This window comes from Balaenoptera physalus (genome assembly GCF_965194825.1).
Source record: "Balaenoptera physalus genome assembly, chromosome: 20".
Lineage (NCBI taxonomy): Eukaryota > Metazoa > Chordata > Mammalia > Artiodactyla > Balaenopteridae > Balaenoptera > Balaenoptera physalus.
In genome coordinates, this window is record NC_138901.1 from 52,573,685 (window position 1) to 52,597,721 (window position 24,037).

General features: G+C 51.2%; 1 protein-coding gene across 13 annotated transcripts in view; it reads left to right on the forward strand.

Annotated features, from left to right (window-relative positions):
* RAP1GAP2 (RAP1 GTPase activating protein 2) overlaps nucleotides 1-15,837 on the forward strand; it is a 216,363-nt gene extending 200,526 nt beyond the window's left edge. For all 13 annotated transcript variants that reach the window (XM_082443470.1, XM_082443476.1, XM_082443475.1 and 10 more), the window contains 8 exons: nucleotides 658-795; nucleotides 2,553-2,671; nucleotides 5,212-5,325; nucleotides 5,585-5,702; nucleotides 6,210-6,336; nucleotides 10,030-10,106; nucleotides 10,500-10,538; nucleotides 11,427-15,837. In XM_082443470.1, the coding sequence (XP_082299596.1) occupies nucleotides 658-795; nucleotides 2,553-2,671; nucleotides 5,212-5,325; nucleotides 5,585-5,702; nucleotides 6,210-6,336; nucleotides 10,030-10,106; nucleotides 10,500-10,508 (702 nt within the window). In that variant the 3' untranslated portion in view covers nucleotides 10,509-10,538; nucleotides 11,427-15,837. The remainder of the gene's footprint in view (nucleotides 1-657; nucleotides 796-2,552; nucleotides 2,672-5,211; nucleotides 5,326-5,584; nucleotides 5,703-6,209; nucleotides 6,337-10,029; nucleotides 10,107-10,499; nucleotides 10,539-11,426) is intronic.
* Nucleotides 15,838-24,037: the final 8,200 nt, after the last annotated feature.

A 24,037-nucleotide genomic window follows, 5' to 3' on the forward strand; every position in this document is an offset into this window, starting at 1 on the left:
GCCAGGTTGCAGGCTTGTCTTCACAACCTCTTAAGCCTCTGCAAGTGTGAGGGAAGGCTTGATGCACAGAATAGTAAGAGCTCCTTATGGTTCAGCAAGGCGAATGTATTCCACGTTGCACAAAGTGCACTTCGGCATGACGGCAGAAGGGATATCCAGTGTTTAAACACAGAAGCACACTTAGCTTTCTGCAAAAAAAGAGTCAAATTGGGGGATCCTGCATGGAGCACATCATTCCCGTTTTAGATGAGGAAGCTGTAGCTTGGAGAGGTGGTAACTAGACCAGGGTCACCTGGGTTTAGTGAGCTGTCCAAACCTCACTTTCCTCACCTGTAAGATGAGGATAACAGCCTTTGTCCACCTTTCTGGGAGCTGGGGCACTGACCCCTCAGACTCCCCCTGGCCGGTGTCCTCCCTCGCCTCTGCCTGCAAAGAGCCACCCATGCCCAGAGCATAGGATGGAATATGTGAAAATCCTCTGCAAACTGTAGTGACTGTAGTGTGGGCCACAGAGAGAGAGAGAGAGTGTGTGTGTGTGTGAATGAATATGTGTGCACAGGCTGAAGGCTGTGTCTGCAGACCCTGTCAAGTGGGACAGGGTCATCTAGAGGGACCAGACTCCAACCCTTAGGCCCCTGTCCCCTGCTCTCCCCACAGAGGGCCATCCGTGTGCGCAGCCACTCCATGGAGACCATGGTGAGCAGCCAGAAGAAGCAGCATGGCGGGGGCATCCCCGGCAGCCTCAGCGGGGGCATCTCCCATAACAGCACGGAGGTCACCAAGACTACCTTCTCGGTGAGAACCGCAGGCCCTGGGGCAGCACGTGGGTCCTGGGGAGGGTCCCCCAGGCCTCAGTGGGGGAGGCTTGGGCCAGGTGATGAGACCAGTGATGACAGAGGGAAACTGAGGCTGTTTTGGGGGTGAGCCCAGGCCCTGCCCTCCGAAATGGCGCCTCCATCCCGGGTAGCGCCTGGGGCTGGTCTGGCCTAGAGGCCCTCCCGTTGTCCTGTTCTCTGAGTTTCCTCGACAACTGGGCCTCCTCCTGAAGGCCAACCCTGCAAAATGGGCCTGAAGCGAGTTTCTTTGCTTGGGAGCTTGGGACCCGTGACTGTGAGAAAAGTGTCCTTGCTTTGTTATTATGAATGGTAACAGTAACTGCCCTCCACTTGCTGTGCACCAGGCACTGAGTTAAGTCGTTCACAGACATTATCTCATCCGATCCTGTGACAGCTGTCTGGGGTAGGTATTGATGTGTTTGTTCTCCATTCCTCCTTGAGGAAAAGGAGGCCCAGAGGTTTTAATTAACTTGCTACAGGCCACCCAGGTAAGCTGAAGAGCTGGGATTTGAATGCAGGTCTCCCTGATCCAAAGTCGAAGCTCTTAGTCATTGTGTAGACGGTTCCCAAGGAAAGCCTGGCAGGTCTGTGGGTTTGAGTGTGGTCTGCTCACACCAGGGGCTGGCCAGGGAAGGAACCAGTCAGTCCTTTGAAAAAGCAAAGTGACTCTGGATTTGTATAGACTAGTCTTTTCTTCCCCTTTCTTCTTTTTTTTTTTTTTCTCTTCTCTTCCCTTCCTTTCCCCTCTTTTTTTTCTTTTCATAGTGGAACACATCCACCATGATACCAACGATTAGTATTTTAAATGGTCTTGCATAATTCATTTAACTTACCAAATATTTTCATAGCTATTACCTTGTTCCTCCCAGAACGTCTGTGAAGTGAGAAGGGCAGAGCAGTTATCTTCATTCTGTGGATGAAGAGACTGAGGCCCAGAGAGTTTTGTCACTTACCCAAGGTTGCACAGCATGTGGATGGCAGAAGTTGGGGCCTGGGTTAGAAGCCTGGTGGGCTCTAGAGATTGGCTGTAGGCTCTTGTCTCCCCCTCCTCAGCCTCCCACCTCTCCGTGGTCCCCCTGTGTGTGGCCGAAGCAGGGCCATGTTCTTGGGGGGCTTCCTTTGCCCGGGGCTGCGTGTGGACCTGATTCTGCTGCTCCCAATCTATCTTATTACTGTGACACCAGCTTGGACCCATTTCTTTGTGAGCAGCTGATGGAGAGTCAGGAGCCCTGGGCTCTGTGCTCGTCTGCTGGTGATTTGCTATTACGACCTTGGCCGAGTCTCCTCACCCCTCGGCTCCTCAGCTTTTTCACTGGTAAAGCGTGAGGCTGGACCAGGTCTCTCCCCGGGCTCTCAGCTTTGTGGTTCTCAGTCTGTGACCCTGAGTCATCCTGTCCTTATAAATATGCAGGGCTCTCCTTAGGGTGGCCCTGACCCCGTGTTCCTCCAAGAATTCTGGTCTTTGGTAGATTGTTACCTGGGGCCACAAGGTTTGGCTTAAGAACACAGGAAAACATGCTGCAGGTGGCTTGAATCTTAGGGTCCCACATCCCATTACTAGATCCCAACCTTCCTGGCTGGCTTGCTGTTTTCTGGGATCTCCTCCAGACCAGCTGGGAATTGCAGGACCTATTGTAGGCCAGAAAGGGGGCTAAGAGGAAGGAGAGCTGGGTTTGGGGGTGTGGTCAGCGCTCATTCTGGCGGTTTCATTGGCAGCCTCCGGTGGCAGTGGCAACAGCGAAGAACCAGTCACGGAGCCCCATCAAGCGGAGGTCGGGGCTCTTCCCCCGTCTGCACACGGGCTCTGAAGGCCAAGGGGACAGCCGGACACGATGGTAACTGTCCCTTGTGGGGTTTGTCAGCTCTCACCACTGCTGCAGCTGTCAGATGGATGCAAGAGCCGTCAGATGGATGCAACCCATCCTTGGGGAGGGCTTTGCGTAGGTTCAGGAGATGGCTTCCTTTTGACCCTGGTCCCTCCTTCAGGGACCTGCACACCCCCGTCACCCACTCAACTCCTTATCCACCGAGGCAGATTTGCCTGGTCTCTGCATGGGACTTTCCAAAGTTGTCCTTGTTGCCTTTTGACCCAAACTAGAAACATTGCTTGGATTCTTTTTTTTTCTTTGCCTCCTTTTTCAGGGCTTACTTAAATGTCCGCTCTTATGGAACCCTTCCCTGATTCTACCAGGCGGAGTTCATCAAACTTTCCTCTGGGCTTCTAGAACGTTCTCTCTCTCTTTTTTAAAGCAACTCTCATATTGCATCATACTTAACCAGTTCCTGCTAATGGTCTTTCTGATCCTTTAATCACTGAGCCCTCTTGTCATTTAATTCGTCAAGCAGCATTGCTGAGTGCCTGCCGTGTGCTGGGCTCAGTGCTCTGACAGAGCTACAGAAGATGCAAACCTACCTTCCAGAAGCTTACAGTCTTATGAGGGAAAGGGAGGCTTTTAGGTCGATGTCCAGGCCTCCAAGTTGTCTGTCTGCAGCCCTGGATGGCACCGTGCCCTGAGCTTGGGCGTGCAGGACCAGGGGCAGGTTTATGGAAGGGGATGAAAAGCTCTGTTTGGAACCTGTACATGTGAGTGAGTCCTTGTGGGCCCCCCAGGAGAGAAGGGCAGAATTGGGGGTGGTCAGAACTGCAGGTCTTGAGCTTAGGAGAGAGGCCTTGACTGGAGAAGAAGTGATGGGAGTCCCTGGGGGTGTTGGTGGTGTTTAAAGAGGGACCAAGGAATACGACCACACAAGGGGGTGTATAGAATGCCTGGGGAAGACCTGCGTTTAAGGGCAAGTGGAGAGAGAAGAGCCAGTGAAGAAGACTGGGAAGAAAATGAGAGAGAGCCTGGAGGTGTAGGGGTGAGGGAGTGGATCTTAGAGGCCAGGAGAGGAGGCATTCCAGGAGGGAGGGGCAGCTGTGTCAGGCACGCAGAGAAGTCCAGCTCAATGACCCAAACCCCTGCTCGGGTTGACAATTAGGAGGTCATTAGCGACCTCATTAAAAGTGCATTGAGGCACCTCTCGCCTCTGGGATGTCTATAAAACAAAAAGATAAATAATAACACATGCTGGGAAGGATGTGGAGGATTAGGAACCCTTGTGCATAGCTGGTGGGAATGTAAAATGGTGCAACTGCTTGGGAAAACAGTCTGGTAGTTCACCAGAGGGTTAAACAGAGAGTTACAAAATGTCCCGCAATTCCACTCCTAAGTATGTACCCAAGAGAAAGAATACACGTGTCTACATAAAAACTAGCACACAGATGTTCATAGCAGCATTATTCATAATAGCCGAAAGTGGAAACAGTCCAAATGTTCATCACTTATTGAATGGGTAAATAAAATGTGGTATATCCATAGAATGAAATATTATTTTGCAACAAAAAGGAGTGAAGAACTGATACCTACTACAACATAGATGAACCTCGAAAACACTATGCTAAGTGAAAGAAGTCAGTCACAAAAAGACCACACCATATTGTATGATTCCATTTATATGGAATGTCCCAAATAGGAAAATCCATAGAGACAGAAAGTAGACAATTGGTTGCCAGGGGCCAGGGGGAGAGGAGAATGGGCAGTGATTGTGAGTGGGTCCAGAGTTTCTTTTAGGGGAGACTAAAATGTTCTAAAATTAGATCATGGTGATGGTTGTACAATTCTGTGGATATACTAAAAACCATTGAATTGCACACTTTAAATGGGTAAATTGTATGTGGATTATATCTCAGTAAAGCTGTTATAAAAATAAGAAGTGCATTGAGGACAGGCCCATCATGTCTCCAGCAGCGGGCACCGGCTAAACAGTGGGTGTCTGTGCATGGTCTTTGGTAAACTAGAGGAGGAGGGAACCCCGGAGCCCCCGGCCAAGAGTGGCCCACGTCCCAGCACAAGGGCCACCTCATCACCTGGATCCAGAGCGTTCATTTTACAGTTTGTGTGAAGTGTGTCCCCTGGAGTTAAGCAGCGGGTGGCCCGGCCAGCACCCTGAGGAACCCATGTGTACTGGGTTTTTTCCCTGTTGGGTGGATGTCCCAGACCCCTTCCATTCCCTCTGTGGCCTGCCCTTGACCTGGAGCTCTGCTGGGTGGGATGGCCAGCTTGGGTGGGGGGTGGACTTGGGCTCAGGGACATCAAGCCAGGACTCTTGCTTGATAGGTCTTGACTCTCACCCAGGAGCCTGGAGTAGCCCCTGATGGAGCAGAGAATTCTGTTGTCTGTTGCAGTGTCTGAGGGGGGCTCGGGTGGGAATGGAGGTCCGGTGGCCGTGCTCTGGCAGGGGCACTATGCCCCACAGGTCCCCATGGTGCTGAGTGCTGATGGTGGGTTGGGACCTAGGCCCACGGCCTCACTCCTCTTCATCCTCACTTCCTCAGCGACAGTGCATCCAGCAACCCGAAGACCCCAGAGGGCGGACACTCTTCTCAGGAGATAAAGTCCGAGACCTCATCCAATCCCAGCTCTCCGGAAATCTGCCCCAGCAAGGAGAAGTAAGAGAGTGGTGGTCGTTGGGGGGGCTGGCTTTAGCCACCTGGGGCCCGGGAATATGTGCTTTGCTCCAGGCAAGCTGAGAGTCGGCGTCTCTTGCCTTGGGAACCCTCCGGAACACAAAAGTCCACCGGCAGGTGCACGCGGGGGGCTGCTGGTGGGCGAGCTCAGGCCTGCTGGGCCTGCCTTGTCCTCAGTCCCGGGAGGGCCGTGGCGGGGGTCTCGGTGTGTGACCAGGGCCTGCCTTCCTGTTCCCCGCAGGCCCTTCATAAAGTTGAAGGAGAATGGCCGAGCCAACATCTCCCGCTCCTCCTCCAGCACAAGCAGCTTCAGCAGCACGGCAGGGGAGGGCGAGGCCATGGAGGAGTGTGACAGTGGGGTAGGTGTGGCCCCGTCCAACCCTGGGGAGCAGGGGGGGCACCCTGGGCCCAGCCAGACACCACTCTGTGCATCAACATAGCTACTGTGGGCAGAGCCCTGTGCAGGCTCTGCAGGCAAAAGGAGACGCGTGGAAACAGGAGAGGGCCCAGTCGGCCATCGCCACCCTCTGGGAGCAGTGGTTCAGTGGAGGGGCGCAGGGTCCTGCCTCAGAGTGACAGACGAGCAGCAGCAGGGGTCAGAGGCCAGACCAAACGGTGCCCCTGCCGTGGGGTTTCCAGCTGGAGTGGGGAAGGCTCAGCCCTCTCTGTGGGGCTGGGTCAGGGCTACCTCCTGGGGGGCGGGGGGAGAGGTTGGAATCAGGGGTGAAGGCAGCAGCAGGAAAGAGCAGGTCCAAGTGGGGAGTGAGAGGCAGTGGCTGCCCGGGGTGGGACCGGGGGGAGCGGACGGCTGCCTGTCTCAGGCTGCAGGGGTGGAGCTGCATCACTCGCCCAGCCTCTCTCCCCAGAGCAGCCAGCCGTCCACAACCTCTCCCTTCAAGCAGGAGGTGTTTGTCTACAGCCCGTCCCCAAGCAGCGAGAGCCCCAGCCTGGCGGCAGCCGCCGCCCCCATCATCATGAGCCGGAGTCCGACAGGTCAGTGGCATTTCGTGGGCGGTGTGTACCGTGTGGCCAGCGGAGGCGGGGCTGTGGCCTGACCGTTGTTGGTGGGGCACGTGCCCCAGGCACGCGGAACTGGCCCGTTTCTATTTCAGCCCCAAAGTATTAGGGCCTCCGGCACTGCCAGCTCACTGCATCGGTTCATCACCCTTCAGAGGCCTGTGTTCTCATCCCCTCCTTACTCGTGGGGAAACTGAGGCTTAGAGAGTTCAGTGAGTTGCCAGGGGAGCTGGGCTTGTGTGATTGGAAAGCTGAGGCTCTTTCCCTGACCTCTCACCTCACCCCATCACCGACCCAGGGCCCCTCTGTCCCAGCGACCATCCTGATAATATGGAGATAAGGGGTGGGAGGAGTGTTGCAGGCGGACAGAACAGCACTAGAAAGGCCTGGGGGGAATCCAGAGACTGTGTTCCGGACCCGCACGTGGTTCAGTGTGGCTGGAGTGCACGGAGGGGACACGTGAGAGAGGAGACAGTGGTTAGGACAACAGGCTGGGGCTGCCACGGGGACCCTGGTGAGGATTTTCCACTATCCTGCCAGCAGTGGAAGCCGTTGGAGGGCCTTCAGTCTTTGAAGGTCCTTTAAGTATAGAAGCGCCATCCGAAGGAGAGAGACCGTTTTGGCGGCTGCAGCTGGCTGAACAGAAAGGATTGGTGGGGAGTGGGCACAGGGGGGAGAGCAGTGAGGGGTCACAGTGGCTGGTGAGGGGTGACAGGGCCATGGATCTGGGGGGCTGTCTGGGGCAGTGGGAGAAGGATGCGGATTCAAGGGATGTACAGGCTCACTAGTGGGGGCTCAAGGAAGGCAAGGAGTCCGGGCCTTTCAGGGTTCTGTGATCCCTGCAGTCGGGCAGAGAAGGAGGAGCCAGCTCTCGGGAGAGGGCGAGGGGTTGGAGCCCGAGGGGCGTCCAAGCGGACGTGTGCTGTAGGCACCACTGGGTGTTGGGGGTGCCTGTAAATCAGAGCCTTGGTCCTGCCCTCGAGGAGGGCAGCACAGTGTGGGGCAGGACTCTGGAGCCTGGGTCCAAATCCTGGATCTTCCATTTACTAGTGCTGTGCCAATGGGCAGGTTACTGAGTCTTTCTGTGCCTCAGTTTCCCCAAGTGAAAAGTGGAGAGAGGGGACTAGTTTCTACCTCGTATGGTTGGTTGTGTGAAGAGTAAAGGAGAGACTTATAAGAGACTTAGAACTGTTAACCTAAGTATTTGTTAAACAACGAGAATAAAACAGTAGTGTAATCGGTGGTTCTCAACTGGGGCGACGTTGTCCCCCAGGGCACGTTTGGCAGTGTCTGGAGGATTTTTGATTTGCATGATTGTGGGACGGGAGGGTGCTGCTGGCATCTAGTGGGCAGAGGTCAGGGATACTGCTACGCATCCCACAGTGTACAGGGCAGTCCCCACGACAAAGGGTTACCTGGCCCGAAACGTCAGGCTGAGGTTGAGGAGCTCTAATCGAAATGATAGAAACACAGGGCCAGTGGGCCCACAGGGTGGTTTAAGCCACAGTGCTTCTGGGGTTCTCATGGTGAAGGAATGTTGGCAAAAGGCGACATGTGATGTTGGGGATAAGGGGAAGGCCTGGTTCACAAGCAAACAATCGCTTGTGTAGTGCGGCAACCCCCCACCCCCCGCCATGCCTGGGCAGCTGTGGAGCTGGGTTCTAATCCTGGTACACCATTGGCAGCCCCACCTCTCTGAACCTCAGTTTCCTCATCTGTAAAGTGGGGTAGTAATACAAATTCCCTGGTTGTTTTTTTTTTAACAAGGCTTAATTAAATACTGAAGGAATGAATGAATCTATAATCAAGACTGGATCTGACTTGGTATTAAATAAATATCAAAATAAATAAGGTTTCAAGTAAAAGGAGGTTTAGAGTATGACTTGCTGAAGATCACCTCGGGCAGAAGGGGACCTACAACGGGTCTGTAACACCTGCCCAGTGCTTATTGCGACCCCACTGCCTATGGAGTATTTAACCCTGAGGAGCTGCCTCTTACCCACAGCCCCATAGGAGTTATGCTTTGTACCCACAGGACCAGGGTGGGTTTGCAGAGATCTAGAAACCTGTTTTAGGGGGAGAGACAGGGCCGAGGAGAGGGAGATGGCTGGGAGGACCTGACATCTGATCCTCCATAATCTCCGATGCCCTGGTCGTTGGTCATTTCACACCTGGGCTCCCTGGGGCCCTGAGGGGGGCTGGTGGGTCACACTGAGAGGTAATCATAGTGCTGAGTGGAACCCTTGAATATGAAGCATCAAGACTAAGTCAGCAGCCTCCAGGTGGAGTGTACTGAGCTGTAGATTCTCTCAGCCAGAGGAAAATCAGAAAGCCAAGTGGCCCCCCTGGCCAGTGGTGTGCTGGTAAAAATGTTTGACAACTGGCTCTCCCACCATACACATACACACACACACACACACACACGCACGCACACATGTTATGTGTTTACTGTAAATTTTACTGATATAAAGGATCTGAAGCACACAATTTATAAATAATGATAAAATATACAATATTCTTTTTTTTTTAACATCTTTATTGGAGTATAATTGCTTTACAATGGTGTGTTAGTTTCTGCTTTATAACAAATGTCCATTGACAGATGAATGGATAAAGAAGATGTGGCACATATATACAATGGAATATTACTCAGCCATAAAGAGAAACAAAATTGAGTTATTTGTAGTGAGGTGGATGGACCTAGAGTCTGTCATACAGAGTGAAGTAAGTCAGAAAGAGAAAAACAAATACCGTATGCTAACACGTATATATGGAATCTAAAAAAAAAAAAAAATGGTTATGAAGAACCTAGGGGCAGGACAGGAATAATGACGCAGACGTAGAGAATGGACTTGAGGACACAGGGAAGGGGAAGGGTAAGCTGGGACGAAATATACAATATTCTTTACTATAAATCGACAGAGCCAACTGATTCTCACAAAGCACCTTTACTGATATTTGCCCAACCTTTGTATCCGTAGACACCGTAAGGTTCCAAATGACAGACAAGTATGGTTCCGACATGAATGATGATTGATATTATTTTTTCAGTGATGTGAGCAACTTCTTTGCTGAATCAGATAATAGTTTTCAAATACTGGAAGAGTATTTTCTCAGTTTTTTGTGCCATTCACAATGTAATGGCTATAGACAAACACATTTTCAAGTCTAATCTATATTATTAACGTTTTCTCCATGAGTTTCTTAAGTCTAGACAAGAAAACAATTATTCAAGCTCTGATTTATAGTTTGCTGATTTCTCTGGTGCGAATACTCCTGGCTGACCTCAAGCGCCCACTGTGACATGGAGTTGGGAAGAACTACCGGACAGATATAATAGACATAAATAACCTTAGGAGAATAAATAATAGTAAAATATAGTGAAATAACTAGGAAATGATAACTTCTGAGTATTTATTACCTTTGGGGAATATAATTTGTTTAATTGTAAGCTTATATAATTAAAAAAAAATAACTATGTGTAACAACCAGCTCACAACATTTCTGAAAATTTGAGAGTTGGCTCTCGTGAATCGGTGCAGGTCAGCTAAAGTGCCTAGTGGAGAGGAGGCCCCCCCTCTTCCTGGCCTCCGTATCCAGCCCCCACCCTGAAGCCCCAGTGACCTCTGCAGCCCCACCTCCTCTCAAGGGCTTCCTTCTTTTTCCTAGACGTCAAAAGCAGAAACTCCCCGAGGTCAAACCTGAAATTCCGCTTTGATAAGCTCAGCCACGCCAGCTCCAGTGCGGTGAGGATCTAGGGGTGTGAGGGGAGCTGGGGGAGCCTCCCACCTCCCACGCTCCAGCCTCGGCCATACTTCCTGGGGGTGGAGGAAGAGGGCGCCTCACACCTCACATGGGGGGAGTGGGGGAGAAGCCCTGGTCAGATCTGGGGGTGCCGTTGGTTTCCGCACGGTGCAGGCATCAGCCTGGGGCTCACCAGCCACCGTGGCCACACTTCCTGTGTTAGAGCCACACCCTTGGACACAGGCAGGTTCCAGTTGGGAACTGTTGCTCCTGGGGTCTCATGTCCCTTCCCGGGCTCTCCAGAGAGCTGAGCACTGAATATGCAGAAGCTGTAGTTGGTGGGGATTATGTTGTCTAGTTATTTAAAACTCTCATATGGATTTTTCTTGAAACAGGGTCACTAATGTGAAAGAGGAGTCCTTCGCTTGTCAAAGGTGGGTCAGGTGTTAGTCCTGCTGTGGCCACAAGGGAGGGTGTGTTACTAAGATTGGGGCACTTGTGGCCTGATAACGTGAGAATGGCCAGAGAGATCCTGACCAGCGGGTGGGCTAGTCACCTCTTCCCTGGAGCCTCTGTGATGGGGCCCAGCTCTAGATGGGGAAGAGGGCAGATGGTCTCGGGTGCCGATGGGGAGGTTTGCCTGATAGGATTGGGCCAGACTCGCTGAGTGGGTCTCCCTTCCCCACAGGAGCTTGTTGCAGCAGGCAGAGGGCAGTAGCCCAGAGCCCTCCTTCCTCACTTGGCCCCCTTGCCTCCCTGTTTCGGCAGCCTTTCCCTCCTTGTGTCTTTGGCCAGGGCTCTGGGCTGAGATGTGTCCTCCTTGTGCGCCCAGAGATGCTCTGGTCCCTAAACGTTGTTCGGGATGAGCCCAGGGAGGACCCTGCCCCCAGCCCCCAGCCAGGGGTGCGTGGGGTTTACAGCAGAGCAGGGCATGGGTCCAGCACTCCACCACCACGGCCTGGCCTCCTGCTGGGGCAGTTACTAGAGACCTTTCCGACTTCCCAGCCCTCTCCCTGCCGTGGGGCTCCCAGGGGTGTGAGTCACATTTGGAACCAAGGGGAGGGGCACAGCTGAGCCCACGTTATGTAACCCTGATCTATGTAAATGGGAATGTTGACACTCACTCCAACTCCCATCATGTACTTCAGATGTCTGGTTCACCAGAGTAATGTTTATGCCCAACTTCTCGGGCTGTAGAACGTCTGCACCCTTGTATTTGGCAGCCTCTCGTCCTAAGCATGTGTAGCCATGGGCACATATGTCTCCTTCTCTTCCTTTACCTACTATTTGGTCATCATCTCCCTTCTCCTTGTTTCTTCCAGGGAAGCCCGATTCTGTCTTGGAGAAGGCTCCTATTCCAGCAGTTTGGGGGTGCCGTCCACTACTCTGACCGTCACAGGCCTGCTTCTCCACTGGTCACCTGCCCACCAGACCAGCTGTCTGTCCCAGTGTCCTGACCTGGCCACAGCCTTGCCCATCCCTGCCAGCACCTCCCCCTCTCTGGACAAGGCCTCATTCCTCCAGGCTCCCCCTGCTCCTGACCGCCTGATGTGATGTGTGTCTGGGTCTTTCGTCATCTTGTTCTGTCTGCAGGGGAGCGAGTTGGGCAAGGGGGGATCTGGGTACCGGTCAGAGTCCAGAGAAGTAGAGAGAGTGGGGAGGTGGGCAGCAGAGACTGACAGCAGGATGCTGCACCCAGGCAGGGGCAGCACCGTGTCCTGGACACAGCAGGAAGGAGGCTGTAGCCACAGCAAATGCATTTAGTGGTGGTGGAGGGACCATTTTTCCAGGAACCCAGATTTGTAGCCATCCTCAAAGGTGTCCTGTTAGAAGTCGGTTCTGCCGCTCCCACGTGTCTGGAGATCCCAAACTTCTATTTGCTTCTGTGCTGGGAGTTTCTTATCCATCTGCTGACATCAGGCCCAGGTTGCCTCTGTCCCTGCTGCCTGTGTATCTTGAGCCACGAGGCCGGTTGAAGCTGAGCCCCGACTGGGGGTGTGCGGGAGCGGGCGCCGGGTTCTTCCTGGACGTCCTCATTTCCCACAGGCTCCTGATGTGGTGGCTGTGGGAGAAGCCATCAGTCTCTCCCCTCTGAGCAGACGCTTTTCCCTTGAAGGGGTGGGCAACGGGAGCGGGAAGGCATTCAGGGAGAGCCAGCAGCAAGTCCCGGGCACTTGGCCAAGGAAAACCTCAGGGCCCAGGGCTACGCCGGGATCCAGGTCTCTGCTGGTGGTGGAGGTTCGTGGGAGGCGTAGAGAGTTACTTCAGCCCACCCACTTAGGCGGGAGCCCGAGAGAGGGGTAGGTGGGCCCCCTAAGAAACAGACCTGAGAAGTGGCCTCTACCCTCTGTTTGCTAATGGGGGTGCTCTGGGCAGGATCTGAAGTGTGAGGGACAACTGGTCAGGTTGGTTGGGCCATGTGTGGGTATAGCTCTTAGGTGTGGGAAGGGGTGGTGTCCTTCTGCAGTTTATGTGCCTGGCCTCTGCGGGGGGCCCAGTGCTCTGGGGGGCTCTTTCCGGCTACCAAACCCTTTAGTCCTAGCAGGGCTTGATCCCTGCACCCCCCTACCCCTAAGTCCTCCTCTTCCCCTCTGCCGCCACAAGAAGCCTGTAGGCATTTGTCACATCGGTGGGATTCCTGCAACCTGGGTCCCAGCTGGGTGCAGTTCAGACACTGCCTGTCACCTGCACCCTCAGCCAGAGCCACCTTTGCTGGGCTGAGCCAGCTCGCTCTCTGAGAAGCGGCCCCTCCTCCCTTCTCACCCGTCTGAGTCTGCAGTGCGGCAGGTCATTTCTGCTGACTGGCCGTGATGGGGTTTAAGGCGAGGTATCCTCCAAGTTAAACAGAGTCTGAAGAGCAGACCCTTGAGGTGCTACAGCTCCAAGTGTGCATGGGGCCTTAGTGACTCGGGGCTGCCAGGGTGACACAGGCTGGGCACCTGCTTTATTGAGCAGAGGACAAGGATTTCCAACCAAATGCTTTATTTGCATTGGGATCTGGGCCTATTCCCAAGGCAAGACATATAAATGTTACGCTTGTTTTTGACTGATGTGACAATTTCCCTGTTGCTTTTGCTTTTAGAGCAAAACCTTGATCCTTCGTCCCCAACTCACGTGGACTTTGTGGGATCCTATTTACAGGCTGGGTGGACCTCTTCCCTCATGCTAGAAATGTGTTTACTTAAAGTACTAGTCCGGTAAGATTTATTCTAGTTAGAAGGTCAACAAATGTCTGTTTAGCTTTTATTAAAAATCCCTGTAGCGGCACCCACTGCTAGGCCTGTGGATTCTGGCAGCGTTCTGTTGGCTGGGTTTCTGAAGGAACTTGAAAGGTCAAACTGTATTTCTTTAAAAACTGTTCCAGGTTCTGGCTCGCTTCTCTGGGTAGCTGGTATTTACAGCTGCCTGGTGGTTGAGCTGTGCTGTGTTTGTCGTGGTCTGGGGGTCCTCTGGGGTTTTTAGGTTGTCTCCATTCTGTCCTACTTGAGAACCTTATAGCCACCTTCCCCCACTGCTCTGGCTGCTCTCCCTGCAGGCCCCACCTCCTGGGAGGGCTTTGCCCCCTGCCTCTGAGCCAGTGGCCAGGATGGCTGGGTGTGTCCAGAGAAACTGAGAGGCGTAGGTGGGCCCCCTAAGAAACAGACCTGAGAAGTGGCCTCTACCCTCTGTTTGCTAATGGGGATACTCTGGCCAGGATCTGAAATGTCCCTCCCTCTGGGTCCTGCCTCACCACATCTAGAAAGTTCATTCTGGTCATTCTGGCTTCCAGACCAGCCCCCATGAAGTCCCAGGGCTGAGGGGGAGGGGGAGAACAAGGACAGGACAGTCTCCCTTTGCCCCTCTGGACCATGGGACAGGCAGCTTGGGTTTCTGGAGGCTGCTTTTCCATTCCCCTCTTGCATCTGCTTTGCTCCAAAATGTCTTTCCTTTTATTGCCCCATCCAGTCTTGGGGCTCAAAGGTTGCTCAGGCCTCATCAGACCTTGTGACTAGACTCATCCTGATGGTGCTCTTGCTGGTATTTGAGGTGTCCCATAGGAGAAGTGTTTCCTGGACGTATCTCTGGCTCTGGGACCTGCCTGACTCACGGAAGAAACTATACTTTTCAGGCTCTGTCGGGCATCCATATGCCTCTGCTGAGTTGATGCTTAAAAACAGATGCAGAAAGAGCTAGAGAGAGAAGGTCTCAGCTAGAGTTTCTGTCTGTGCTAACGAACGGAAATGGTGTTTTGGGAAAAATATTCTGTGGTTCAGCCTTGTCAGCTTCATCGCCATGTCCAAGCCTTCCGGGCCCCTTCTTAGCATCTAATCCAACCGTGTCACCTTCCAGTTGAGAAACTTCAGCTCCAGTGAAGGGAAAACAACTTGCTTGAGGTCACATAGCCAGCTGGTGACAAAGCTGGGATGAGAACCCACAACCAGGGCCCTTTCTTTGGCACCACCTATGGGGTTGGTGGAACAAGTGACTGCATTTACTGCATTTGGAGAAGCCGGTGAGCGGGTGCCTCGGCACTGGCTGGGAGGTGTCAGCAGCCAAGGGTGCTGGTGGGCCTCAGTCTCTGTTCTTTTCATCAGGAGGGTTGTTCCCTGGGATTTTTTAGTGAGAGCCGTGCGGTTTTGGCTGCGGCTTCGGCAAAGAAAACAAAGAGGAAAAGAGATTCCCAGGGACTGTTCCTCGGTGACATCAGTTCTTCAACCCTTGTCTGTAATGGGGGTGGAGACCAGGGGAGAGATGCAGTTAACCAAACCTCGCTTTTCCCTTTTTAAGTTAAGGAGAAAAGTGGTAAAAGAAAACTCTTTGACTCTCCCTGATCCTTAAACAAAGGTGGTCAATAAAAACCTAGGCTCAAGGGACGAGAGCCGGTTTCATGTTCCTACCCTAACTGTTTAAGGTGCCAACTCAAACACTACCTTCATTCAATTCTGAGTCAACAGAGACAGGTCTGTTGCGGGAGAATGATCAGGGTTCAAGTAGATCTTATGGCTACCCGTGGCTGGCAGGGACCCCACAGGTCCTCCCCCAGACACCAGGTACCCCTCTCTCAGAGGCAGGGTGAGTCAGCAGTTTGCCAGGGCTGTCCCTGCAGCCTGGGGGCCCGGCTGGGACATTTTGCTAGCCTCTGATGGCTGTTTTACCACCAGTTCCTTACCCACTGCCATCCCACAGCTCCCTCCTTTCAGCTTTGGGAGAAAACCCCCACTAGGGCCAAGGACAGAAGAGCCCTGCCTGGTGAGAGACTCTTGGGGGCAGGGGCACTGTCCTGTGCCTTATCAGCCCCAGGGGGAGGGTGTTTGGCTGGAAGACTGGAATTTAAATGCCGTCGTTTCTGATTTTGTGACATTTCTGCTTGGAAGTGTCAATCCCCCCTTCCCGCTCCTTAGCATGTGTGCCAGCTCTCCCCTGTCCTGGGCATTGCCTTTCCACACTCCAGCCTGGGCAGTGCTGCTGTTTAAGTGTGAAGAGATTCCTCTGTGTGCTAGAACCTGCAAAGCGTAGCTTGGAAATGATGATCCGTGTGATGATGACTTTTCTGTCTTTCCTCTTCGAGAGGAGGTGATTCATAGACCCCCGACTGCGTATGTAATGTAAATAGTGTACATTTAATTTATTGCTATGGTAGCACATTGTATTTGTTAATGTATAAAACAAATTCTAAAAGGTTGACAAATGTATATTTTGTTGCTTAAATGTGTCTTTGCAGAAATTGACAATAAATACGATATTTTGTGTCCATCAGAGTTCAGACTTCTTTGCTTGGGATCCCAGTCCTGAGCATCGCCTTTCAGGTCACCAGAGGTTGAATCCGTATTCCCACGGGCTGCATCTGGCCTGTAGATGTGTTTATCAAGAATCCTCCCCACTCTGACCACCCACCCCCCTCAGTCTTCATCCTTGATATCCAGTCAAGTTGCTCTTCCCTCACCCTTGATAGCTAACCAAGTTCCTGTTAATAATTTTCCATCCAATTCCTCACCCTGCCATGGGCTAGAAATCCCCATTTGTCCCTGTTGTATTTGGAGTTGAGTTCAATCTCTCTCCTCTATCACAGTAACCTCAAATAAAGTCTTCCTTGCCTTTTGAACTCTGGGGCAATTTTTCTTTGACAGGTAGCTAACTGCTCCCCTGCCCCAGCCCCTCTTTCTCGTCTACACGTCCACACCAGTGTTGGATGGGGGAAGAGGGAGGCAGAAGACAGGAATAAGACATTTATTAGGCAAAAGGCCTGTGGAAAAAAATGGGGAGGGAGCTGAAGAAAGCTGAAGAGCTGTCAGACTGCGATGCAGGTCTGACCCCGAGTGAAGGAGAGATGGGAGGAAGCAAGGTGGGGTGGAGGCATCTTTTGATGTCAGTTCATTTCTAAGAAAATTCTAAGCAAGATGATTGCGGAGCCCCCTAGCCAAAGTCACTCCCCAGAGGAGTCCTGCGTATCACAAGAATGAGTCTAAAATCACTATCCCTGCTACACCCAGGCATTGGGTGGGAGCAAGCCTGTGGGAAGTCTGGCTTTGGTGACAACCATGGAATACAGAGATGGCTCTCTCAGAATGCAGCAGCTGGGACCGTTGGTCAGTGATGCCCCCTGCAGCTGGAGACTGGAGAGGCACATTCTCGTGGTCACCATATAAACTCGCCCCAGTTTTGGTTGGTTACAATTTCCCCTTATTTGTGGATAGGGCCACCTTAGCACAGGGGGTGGTTATAGCTCCTTTCTCTTGGTTCTCTCTGCCTCTCTGATATAAATCCTCCGTTGGTTCCTTGTGCTTGGCAGGCATTCAAATGCTGCTGTTTTGTCATAAAGTCCCCATGATGAGAGAAATCTACACGCAGCCTTTGCTTAATGGTGTAAGAATTTCAAGCTCTGCTACCTTCTTGGTGTTCACTCATCTCTCAGGATGGTCCCTTATTCTCACCACCCACGCAGGTACCAATGTCTGCTGCTCTGTGCCATATCCTAGCACTCTTTCTCTTCATTTAGCATTTACCTTCTCCTTTCTCCAGACCCTAGCAGTGACAGGCGGTCTTGGCAATGTTAAGACAATCACCATACTTTGACTCATTGGAGGATATGTTTGTAGGACACTCAATCTTGTAGGAATAGAGAGGGACAAGCCAAATGCTCTCCTTCTTTCATGGAGCCAGTCCCCCCCGACCCCTTATATCGCCTGGGGAATGAAGTAGGGTGTTGGTTTTATTGCTGGTTCTAATGAAATGGTACCTCTCTGCAAGCCTGGAGGGGCTCCATGGCTGGCTCCAGCGACCCAATGATTCTCTGAATTTGCAGTGTGGACTTGGTGGGTCACTGCTATGGCTGATTCAAACATCTGCCCTCAAACATTTAATGGTACCCCTGTGCTGCCATGGCAGACACTGTTTATGGGAACCAGAGTGAAGTTCCAGAGAGAAACTCTGAGACGTAGTTATGACACCTAAGGGCAGTGATCCTCCACAGGGTACCCCCAGTCTCCATTTCTTCAGGCAGAGATAATACCTGTTGGGAGTATCAGGGTGTGGAGAAACCTTGTAGAAGGTCATCCCCACTTCAGACCAGCTCCCTCTACTCTCAGAACAGAAAATTGCTCTCATCTGGGGATGGCTTCTTAAGCATTTTTGCTTTAGGGTGCATAAAAATCATCTGGAGGGATTGTTAAAATGCACATTTCAGGCACCATTCCAGAGGTTAGAATTCGATTGGGCTGGGTGGGTCCCAGGAATCTGCATTTTTAATGAGCACATGAAGAATTCTGATGCAGTCTTTCACTTTGGGAACCACTGATCCAGTTTGTAGTCTCTATGTATGTCCCTCTCCTATTACAATAGTCTCAGGCGCAGCGAGAAAGGGATAGGGAACAGTGAAGGTGTGAGGGATTTGAGAGATGCCAGTCCCCCACCTAAGGGGATTGTCATTATCATTATCACAAATGTGGGAGAAATGTCTGTCCCAGCAAGACACAAGCTCTTACAGGAAAATGAAAGGGAATCACTAGAGAGAACAGAATAGAGAAAGATAAATAAAACACGAAACTTGTAAGGAATAGCTTAAGATGAAAATGCATTATGGCTGCATGAATGACCAGGGCATCTTGTAATAAGAAACACTGGGAGAAAAGATGAGGTCACGCATGAAGCAGAGAGAAGGAATTTGGTGAAAAGAAAAAAAAAAAAAATCAGATCCTAAGAACTAAAAATTAAAATACAGCTAGAGCCTCTTTCTCCAATCCGAAACACATTATCAGATGAGAGATGTGATGTGAGACTTCAGAAACCCACTGGCAATCTAGGAAGAAAACAGCTGCTGGAAAGGGCTGAAGACAGCACCCCTGGGTGACATGTTCCCGGTCACTAAGGATGTTAGAGGCAAAGTAATCTAGTAACTCCAGTAGGTAAACAAAAGGATGTGGTTGATGAATGGACTCCATCAAGGGGAATAATAACACGAAACAGCCCGTATAAAAGAACGAGCAGAAACAAGTTGCCACATAAATGGCTCCACACGAAGACATACGAATGAATGATTAGACAGACATAAGTGAGACTGTGTTACAGAAAAATGCAGACACTTTATGAGAAAGACTAGAAAACGTGCTTGAATTATTAGATCAGATGAATTTTACGAATCACCTTTAAGACATTATATTAACAGTTTTAAAAAATATAAGAGTAACAGCGAAGTCTTCATAGCCTTGCTCTAAAATATCAGTTGGTAGGTTTTACAAGAACTTATCACTAATAAGGAATCTGAGGAAAAATCCAGGGAAAACAGACAACAAAGCCCAGATGAAATCCAGCTATGCCACTTAGTATAATAGTGAATGTAACGGAAAAGGATTTTAACTTGTTTAATTATAGAATTTTCTTTTTTTTTGGCTGCACCGTGTGGCTTGCGGGATCTTAGTTCCCCGACCAGGGATCTAACCCAGGCCCATGGCAATGACAGCACCAAGTCATAACCACTGGACGGCTAGGGAATTCACTAGAATTTTCTACTAAGGAAGAGAGTTTCCAAAAACTAGAAAGGATAAATTTCCAGCAGATACTAAGAACTGGAATCTATTACAAGGATTCAGCAATGATAAAATTATTATCTAAGATTTTAATTCAGTGACTAATTAATGCTAGCCCATGTTGACTAGGACGACTTTGCGGAGCGTGAAGCCAGTTCAAACTAGTTTAAGCTGACAAAAAGGAGGCATTTATTAAAAAGAGACGGGGTCTATACAAAAAATAGATAAGCAACAGAATTTACTGTATAGCACAGGGAACTATATTCAATATCTTGTAATAATCTATAACAGAAAATAATCTGAAAAAAAAACTGCATCAATTTGCTGTACGCCTGAAACTAATACAATATTGTAAATCAACTATACTTCATTTAAAAAATGAGAAAAAAAATAGACATGTGATGTCTCCTAGATTCAAAAAACAGGGATGTAGCTGGGCCACCAGAAGGACAGCAAAGGCCATCAGACCTTATGCCTCTCACCTCTCCTTTCTGCATTTCTCTGTGCTTCTCCGTTATTTTTCTTTCTATTGGGTTGTCGGTCTCTTCCTTATGAATATGTGATGGCTTTTTGTTTAGCTTTATTCTCTCTCTGAAGACTAGCTAAGCTGGTCTCAGCACCATTTTCCCTTCACTGCCTAGACCTTAAAATGATTGGGGTCCTTGAAATGTTTCCTTTGCCAGCTGGCACGATGTTAAGCTTTGTCAGTGGAGGGTGCAAGAGAGACATTGCAAAAAGAAAGGAGCTGTGTTTCTGGTACTCCTGTGCAGGCATGGCAAGCTCTTAAGCCTCGCGTGGAAAACCCTTGGAGCACAGGCATACGCTGTGGCTCCAGGCCATTTGCGATTTCTCCTCATAAAGAGCTGTCTCCCTGTCTGAGGTAGAGCGCTGGCAATCTGGTGATTTTCCTCAGAGTGTGGTCTCTCTGTCTGAGGTGGAGAACCGGCCATCGGGCACTTCCCCTCACAGAGCTCTGTCTCTCTGTCACAAACACTGAGCTGGCCGTCATCCCGAATTTCGCCTCAGAGAACGCTGTTTCTGTCTGAAGAAGTCTGTCGTCTCTCTAGCACTTCACCTTCTAGAGAGCTGTGTCTGACTGAATGGTAGTTCTGAACCTCCGGCCTTTCTCCTCGGAGAGCTCTGTGTCTCTGGGTGAGCTGGAAGTCTGGCCACTGAGCATTTCTTCTCATGAAGGGCTGTCTTTTTGTTTGCTAAAGCAAACCAACCATCTAGCATTTCTCCTGTCAGCAGCGTCTGTTTTTCAAGGAAGAGTTTTGAGTCTTCGGCCCTTCACCATACAGAGAGCTGTCTTCATATCTGAATAAGAGAGCTGGATATCTCTTTTCTCCTCAGAGTATTTTCTTTCTGTCTAAAGAAGGCCAGCCATTCAGGATTTCTCCTCATAAAGAGCTGTCTCACTTTCTGAGGTAGAGTGCGGGCAATCTGGAGATTCTACTCAGAGTATGTGGTCTCTCTGTCTGAGGAGAAGAACTGCCTATCGGGCATTCTCCTCACAGAGCTCTGCTTCTCTCTCGGAAAAAGTGAGCTGGTCATCCTGAATTTCACCTCACGGAGGCCTGTGTCTGTCTGAAGAAGCCTGGATCTGCCAGCAGTTCACCTTCTGGAGAGCTGTCTCTGACAGGATGGCAGCTCCGAGCCACCTGCCCTTCTCCTCAGAGAGCTCTGTGTCTCTGTATGAGGTGAAGGGCTGGGTGCTGGCATGTCCTCACGGAGGGCCGTCTTTCTGTTTGTAAAGCACACTGAGCACGAAGCACTTCCGTCATGTTAGCGCTACCTGTGGAAGGAGGAGGACTCCGCCTCCGGCATTTCACCTCAGAGAGAGCTGTCTCCCCGTCTGAACAAGAGAGCTGGACATGTGTCTTTTCTTCACGCAGCTCTGTCTTCTGTCTGAAGAAGATGGCCGGCCATTTGGGATTTCTCCTCGTAAAGAGGTGGCTCCTTTCTGAGGCGGAGCGTTGGCGATCTGGCATTTCTCCTCAGAGTGTGGTCTCTCTTTCTGAGGTGGAGAACCGGCCATCGGGTACTTTTTGTCACAGAGCTCTGTCTCTCTGTCTGAAAAAGGCAGATGGCCGTCAGGAATTTTGCCTCCCAGTGTGCTGTGTTTGTGTGAAGAAGCAGCCTGGCTCTCCAGCACTTCACCTCCTAGAGACCGTCTCGGACTGAATGGTAGGTCAGAGTTGCCTGTTTTTCTCCTCAGAGAGCTCTCTTTCTCTGCATGAGCCGAGCGCCAGGCTTCGGGCATTTCTCCTCAGAGTGTGTTGCTGCTGCCTGAGTCGGCGACCCCGCTCTCAGGCACTTCTCATCTCAGAGCTCCTTCTCTGTCAGGAAAGGTGAACTGCTCACCCTGAATTTCTCCTCACAGGGCGCTGTGTCTGACTGAAATGAGGTCAGAGTCCGCGCCATTCTTTTTCCAGCGCGCTCTTTTTTTTGTCTGAGGTGGAGCCCAGATAGCTTGCATTGCTTTCCCTCCAGTGCTGTCTCTCTGTCGGAGGCGGAGTTGTCACCACTCGGGCTATCTCCTCACAGAGCTCTGTCTCTCTGTTAAAAGAGGAGGGTCGACTTCCCGCGATTTCTTTGCATAGGACACTGCCTCTGTGTTGGAGGAGGAGACCAGCGCTTTGCCATTTCTCCTCCTAGCCAGCTGTCTCTCTGGAAAAGAGTGCCTGCTGGCCCCCCAGCATTTCTCCTCATAGGGGGTTTTCTCTCTGTCTGAAAGAGGGAGCCGGCCGTCCAGCATTTCTCTTCATAGAGCGCTGCCTCTGTCTTAAAAGGAGGGCCGACACTCAGGCATATCACCTCACAGAGCGCCGTTTCTCTTTCTGAAATAGAAGGCTGGCGTTTGTCATTTCTCCTCATTGTGCTCTGTGAAGCAACAATGCGCCAATAAAAATTAAAGAATAAAAATAAAAAAGAGGGTCAACCCTTCGGCATTTCTCCTCATAGAGCTCTGTCACTGTGTAGGCCAAGAAGGCGTGGGCGTCCTGCATAATCTCCTCAGGAAGCTCTCTCCCTCTCTCTCTTTCAAGGGGAGTGCCGGCCACCTGGCATTTCTCCTCATAGTGCGCTGTGTTTATTTCTAGGTGCTGGGCTGTCCATCGGGCATTTCTCTTCCTGGAAGGCTGCCTTTCTGGTTCTTCTGCGTGCGCTTCGCAAGCTCTCAAGCCTCACTTGACAGACCCTTGGAGCGTAGGCGCATGCGTCGGCTCCCGCAGGACCTGGCGCAGGCGCCCAACACGCAGAGCGGCCCGGCTGTGCTCGTCGCGTCCGAGGAGCAGTTCAAGGTGTTCACGCCGCCCAGGATGAGCGCCAAGACCAAGTTCAAGCTGACAGCCCACGAGGGCTGCCGTGTGCGCAAGGTGGCCCTGGCCACGTTTGCCAGTGTGGCCTGCGACGACTACGCCGAGACCTGCCTGGCCTGCCTCACCAACCTGGGCGACCTCGTAGTTTTCCCGGCACCGGACGCTTGCAGCGCGCACAGCTTCTCTAGTGCCCGGGGCCTGCGGTGCGCAGCGGCCAGCAGCACCCAGTGGCCGGTGGCTTCTCCCAGCGACAACCTCTTCTTGCACCTGCTGGTTCGTCCCCTCCGGAGTTTGCCGTGAAGTCTGAAACTGGCACCCTCTACGTGGAGGGCAAGGAGAGACCGAAGAAAGAGGCAGACCACTCCAGATTGGTAGGTGCAGGTTTAATAAGCAAGGGAACTTACTCCCGAGGTTTATCTTGGGTGGCCACGAGAGAAGTAGATCTCTGCACCTGCCTGGCGGAACCTTAAAAGTGTATACAGAGGTCTTAACTCAGTTCAGTCATGTACAGCCAGACCTCTCAGCTACACATTACTATCTCAAGGCCGTGTACCTGAGGCAGCTTCTAGCAGGGAAGGCAGCTGGAGCGGAGGGTGAGGAGCCTCAGATTTCCTGGGTCCAGCTCTTGGGTCTGCCAGTGGTTAGGTCCCCTCGGTGGCCTCCTCCATCTCCCCCCTCCTGCCTCCCCCAGTGCCAGGTGGTTTATAGCCGTGTGCCTCCAGTGAAACACTTCCCTGAGAACAGAGGGTGGGTTTCCAGCAAGTTCTGCTGGTGTGGGACCATGGTGACTCCTTTTCTTTTTCCATCGAGTGACCCACCGCCAGCAGGCTCTGGGGCTCAGGCCTAGGGGGAGCCCCTTCCTTAGGCACTAGATCTCAGCCCCAGGGGTTGTGGCTGCTCCTTATTTCTGCTATTCCTGTATTCTTTAGCGTTCTCTTCACTTCCCAGCAGTCAGTCCCTCATTTCTCCAACCCCCTGTTATAGTTAGTAATTCTTTTTGTTAAACTTTCCTTATTCAGGCTACTGTGTGGTTTCTCTCTTCTGATTGGACCCAGACGGATAGACCAGGTTTCTTATTTTCTCTGCTAAAAACCTTTCCATAGCACACAAGCCCACATCACTCTCATTTAAGAGTCAGTCCAGGGCCAGTATTTAGTTCTATTGAGTCCCATGAGGGAGAATCTGATTGGCCCAAGAAGGTCAGGTGATAACCTCCTAGTCCAATCAACTAAAGCCAGGGGATTGGGGCATGTGGCCACCACAAAGAGCAGTTAAAGGGTCATTGGGACCTGGGCAGGTTCCCAGCAGGTGTCTACTACAGAACCCTGTTTATTAAAGATAAATGAGTGTATGGAAACCTGGGACACGCTGATAACCTAAAAATACCTGGCCATTTAATGAATGTGGAAAAATTAATAATGATGCTGGAGAAATATTGATACTATACATGTTCTTACTGACCTTTTTCCTACTGACTTTAAAAAACAGCTTTATTAAGGTATAATTGACAAATAAAAATTGTAGTATATATTTAAGGTATACAACTCAATGTTTTAATATATTTGTATGTTGTGAAATGATCACCACAATCAAGCTAATTAACATTTTTGT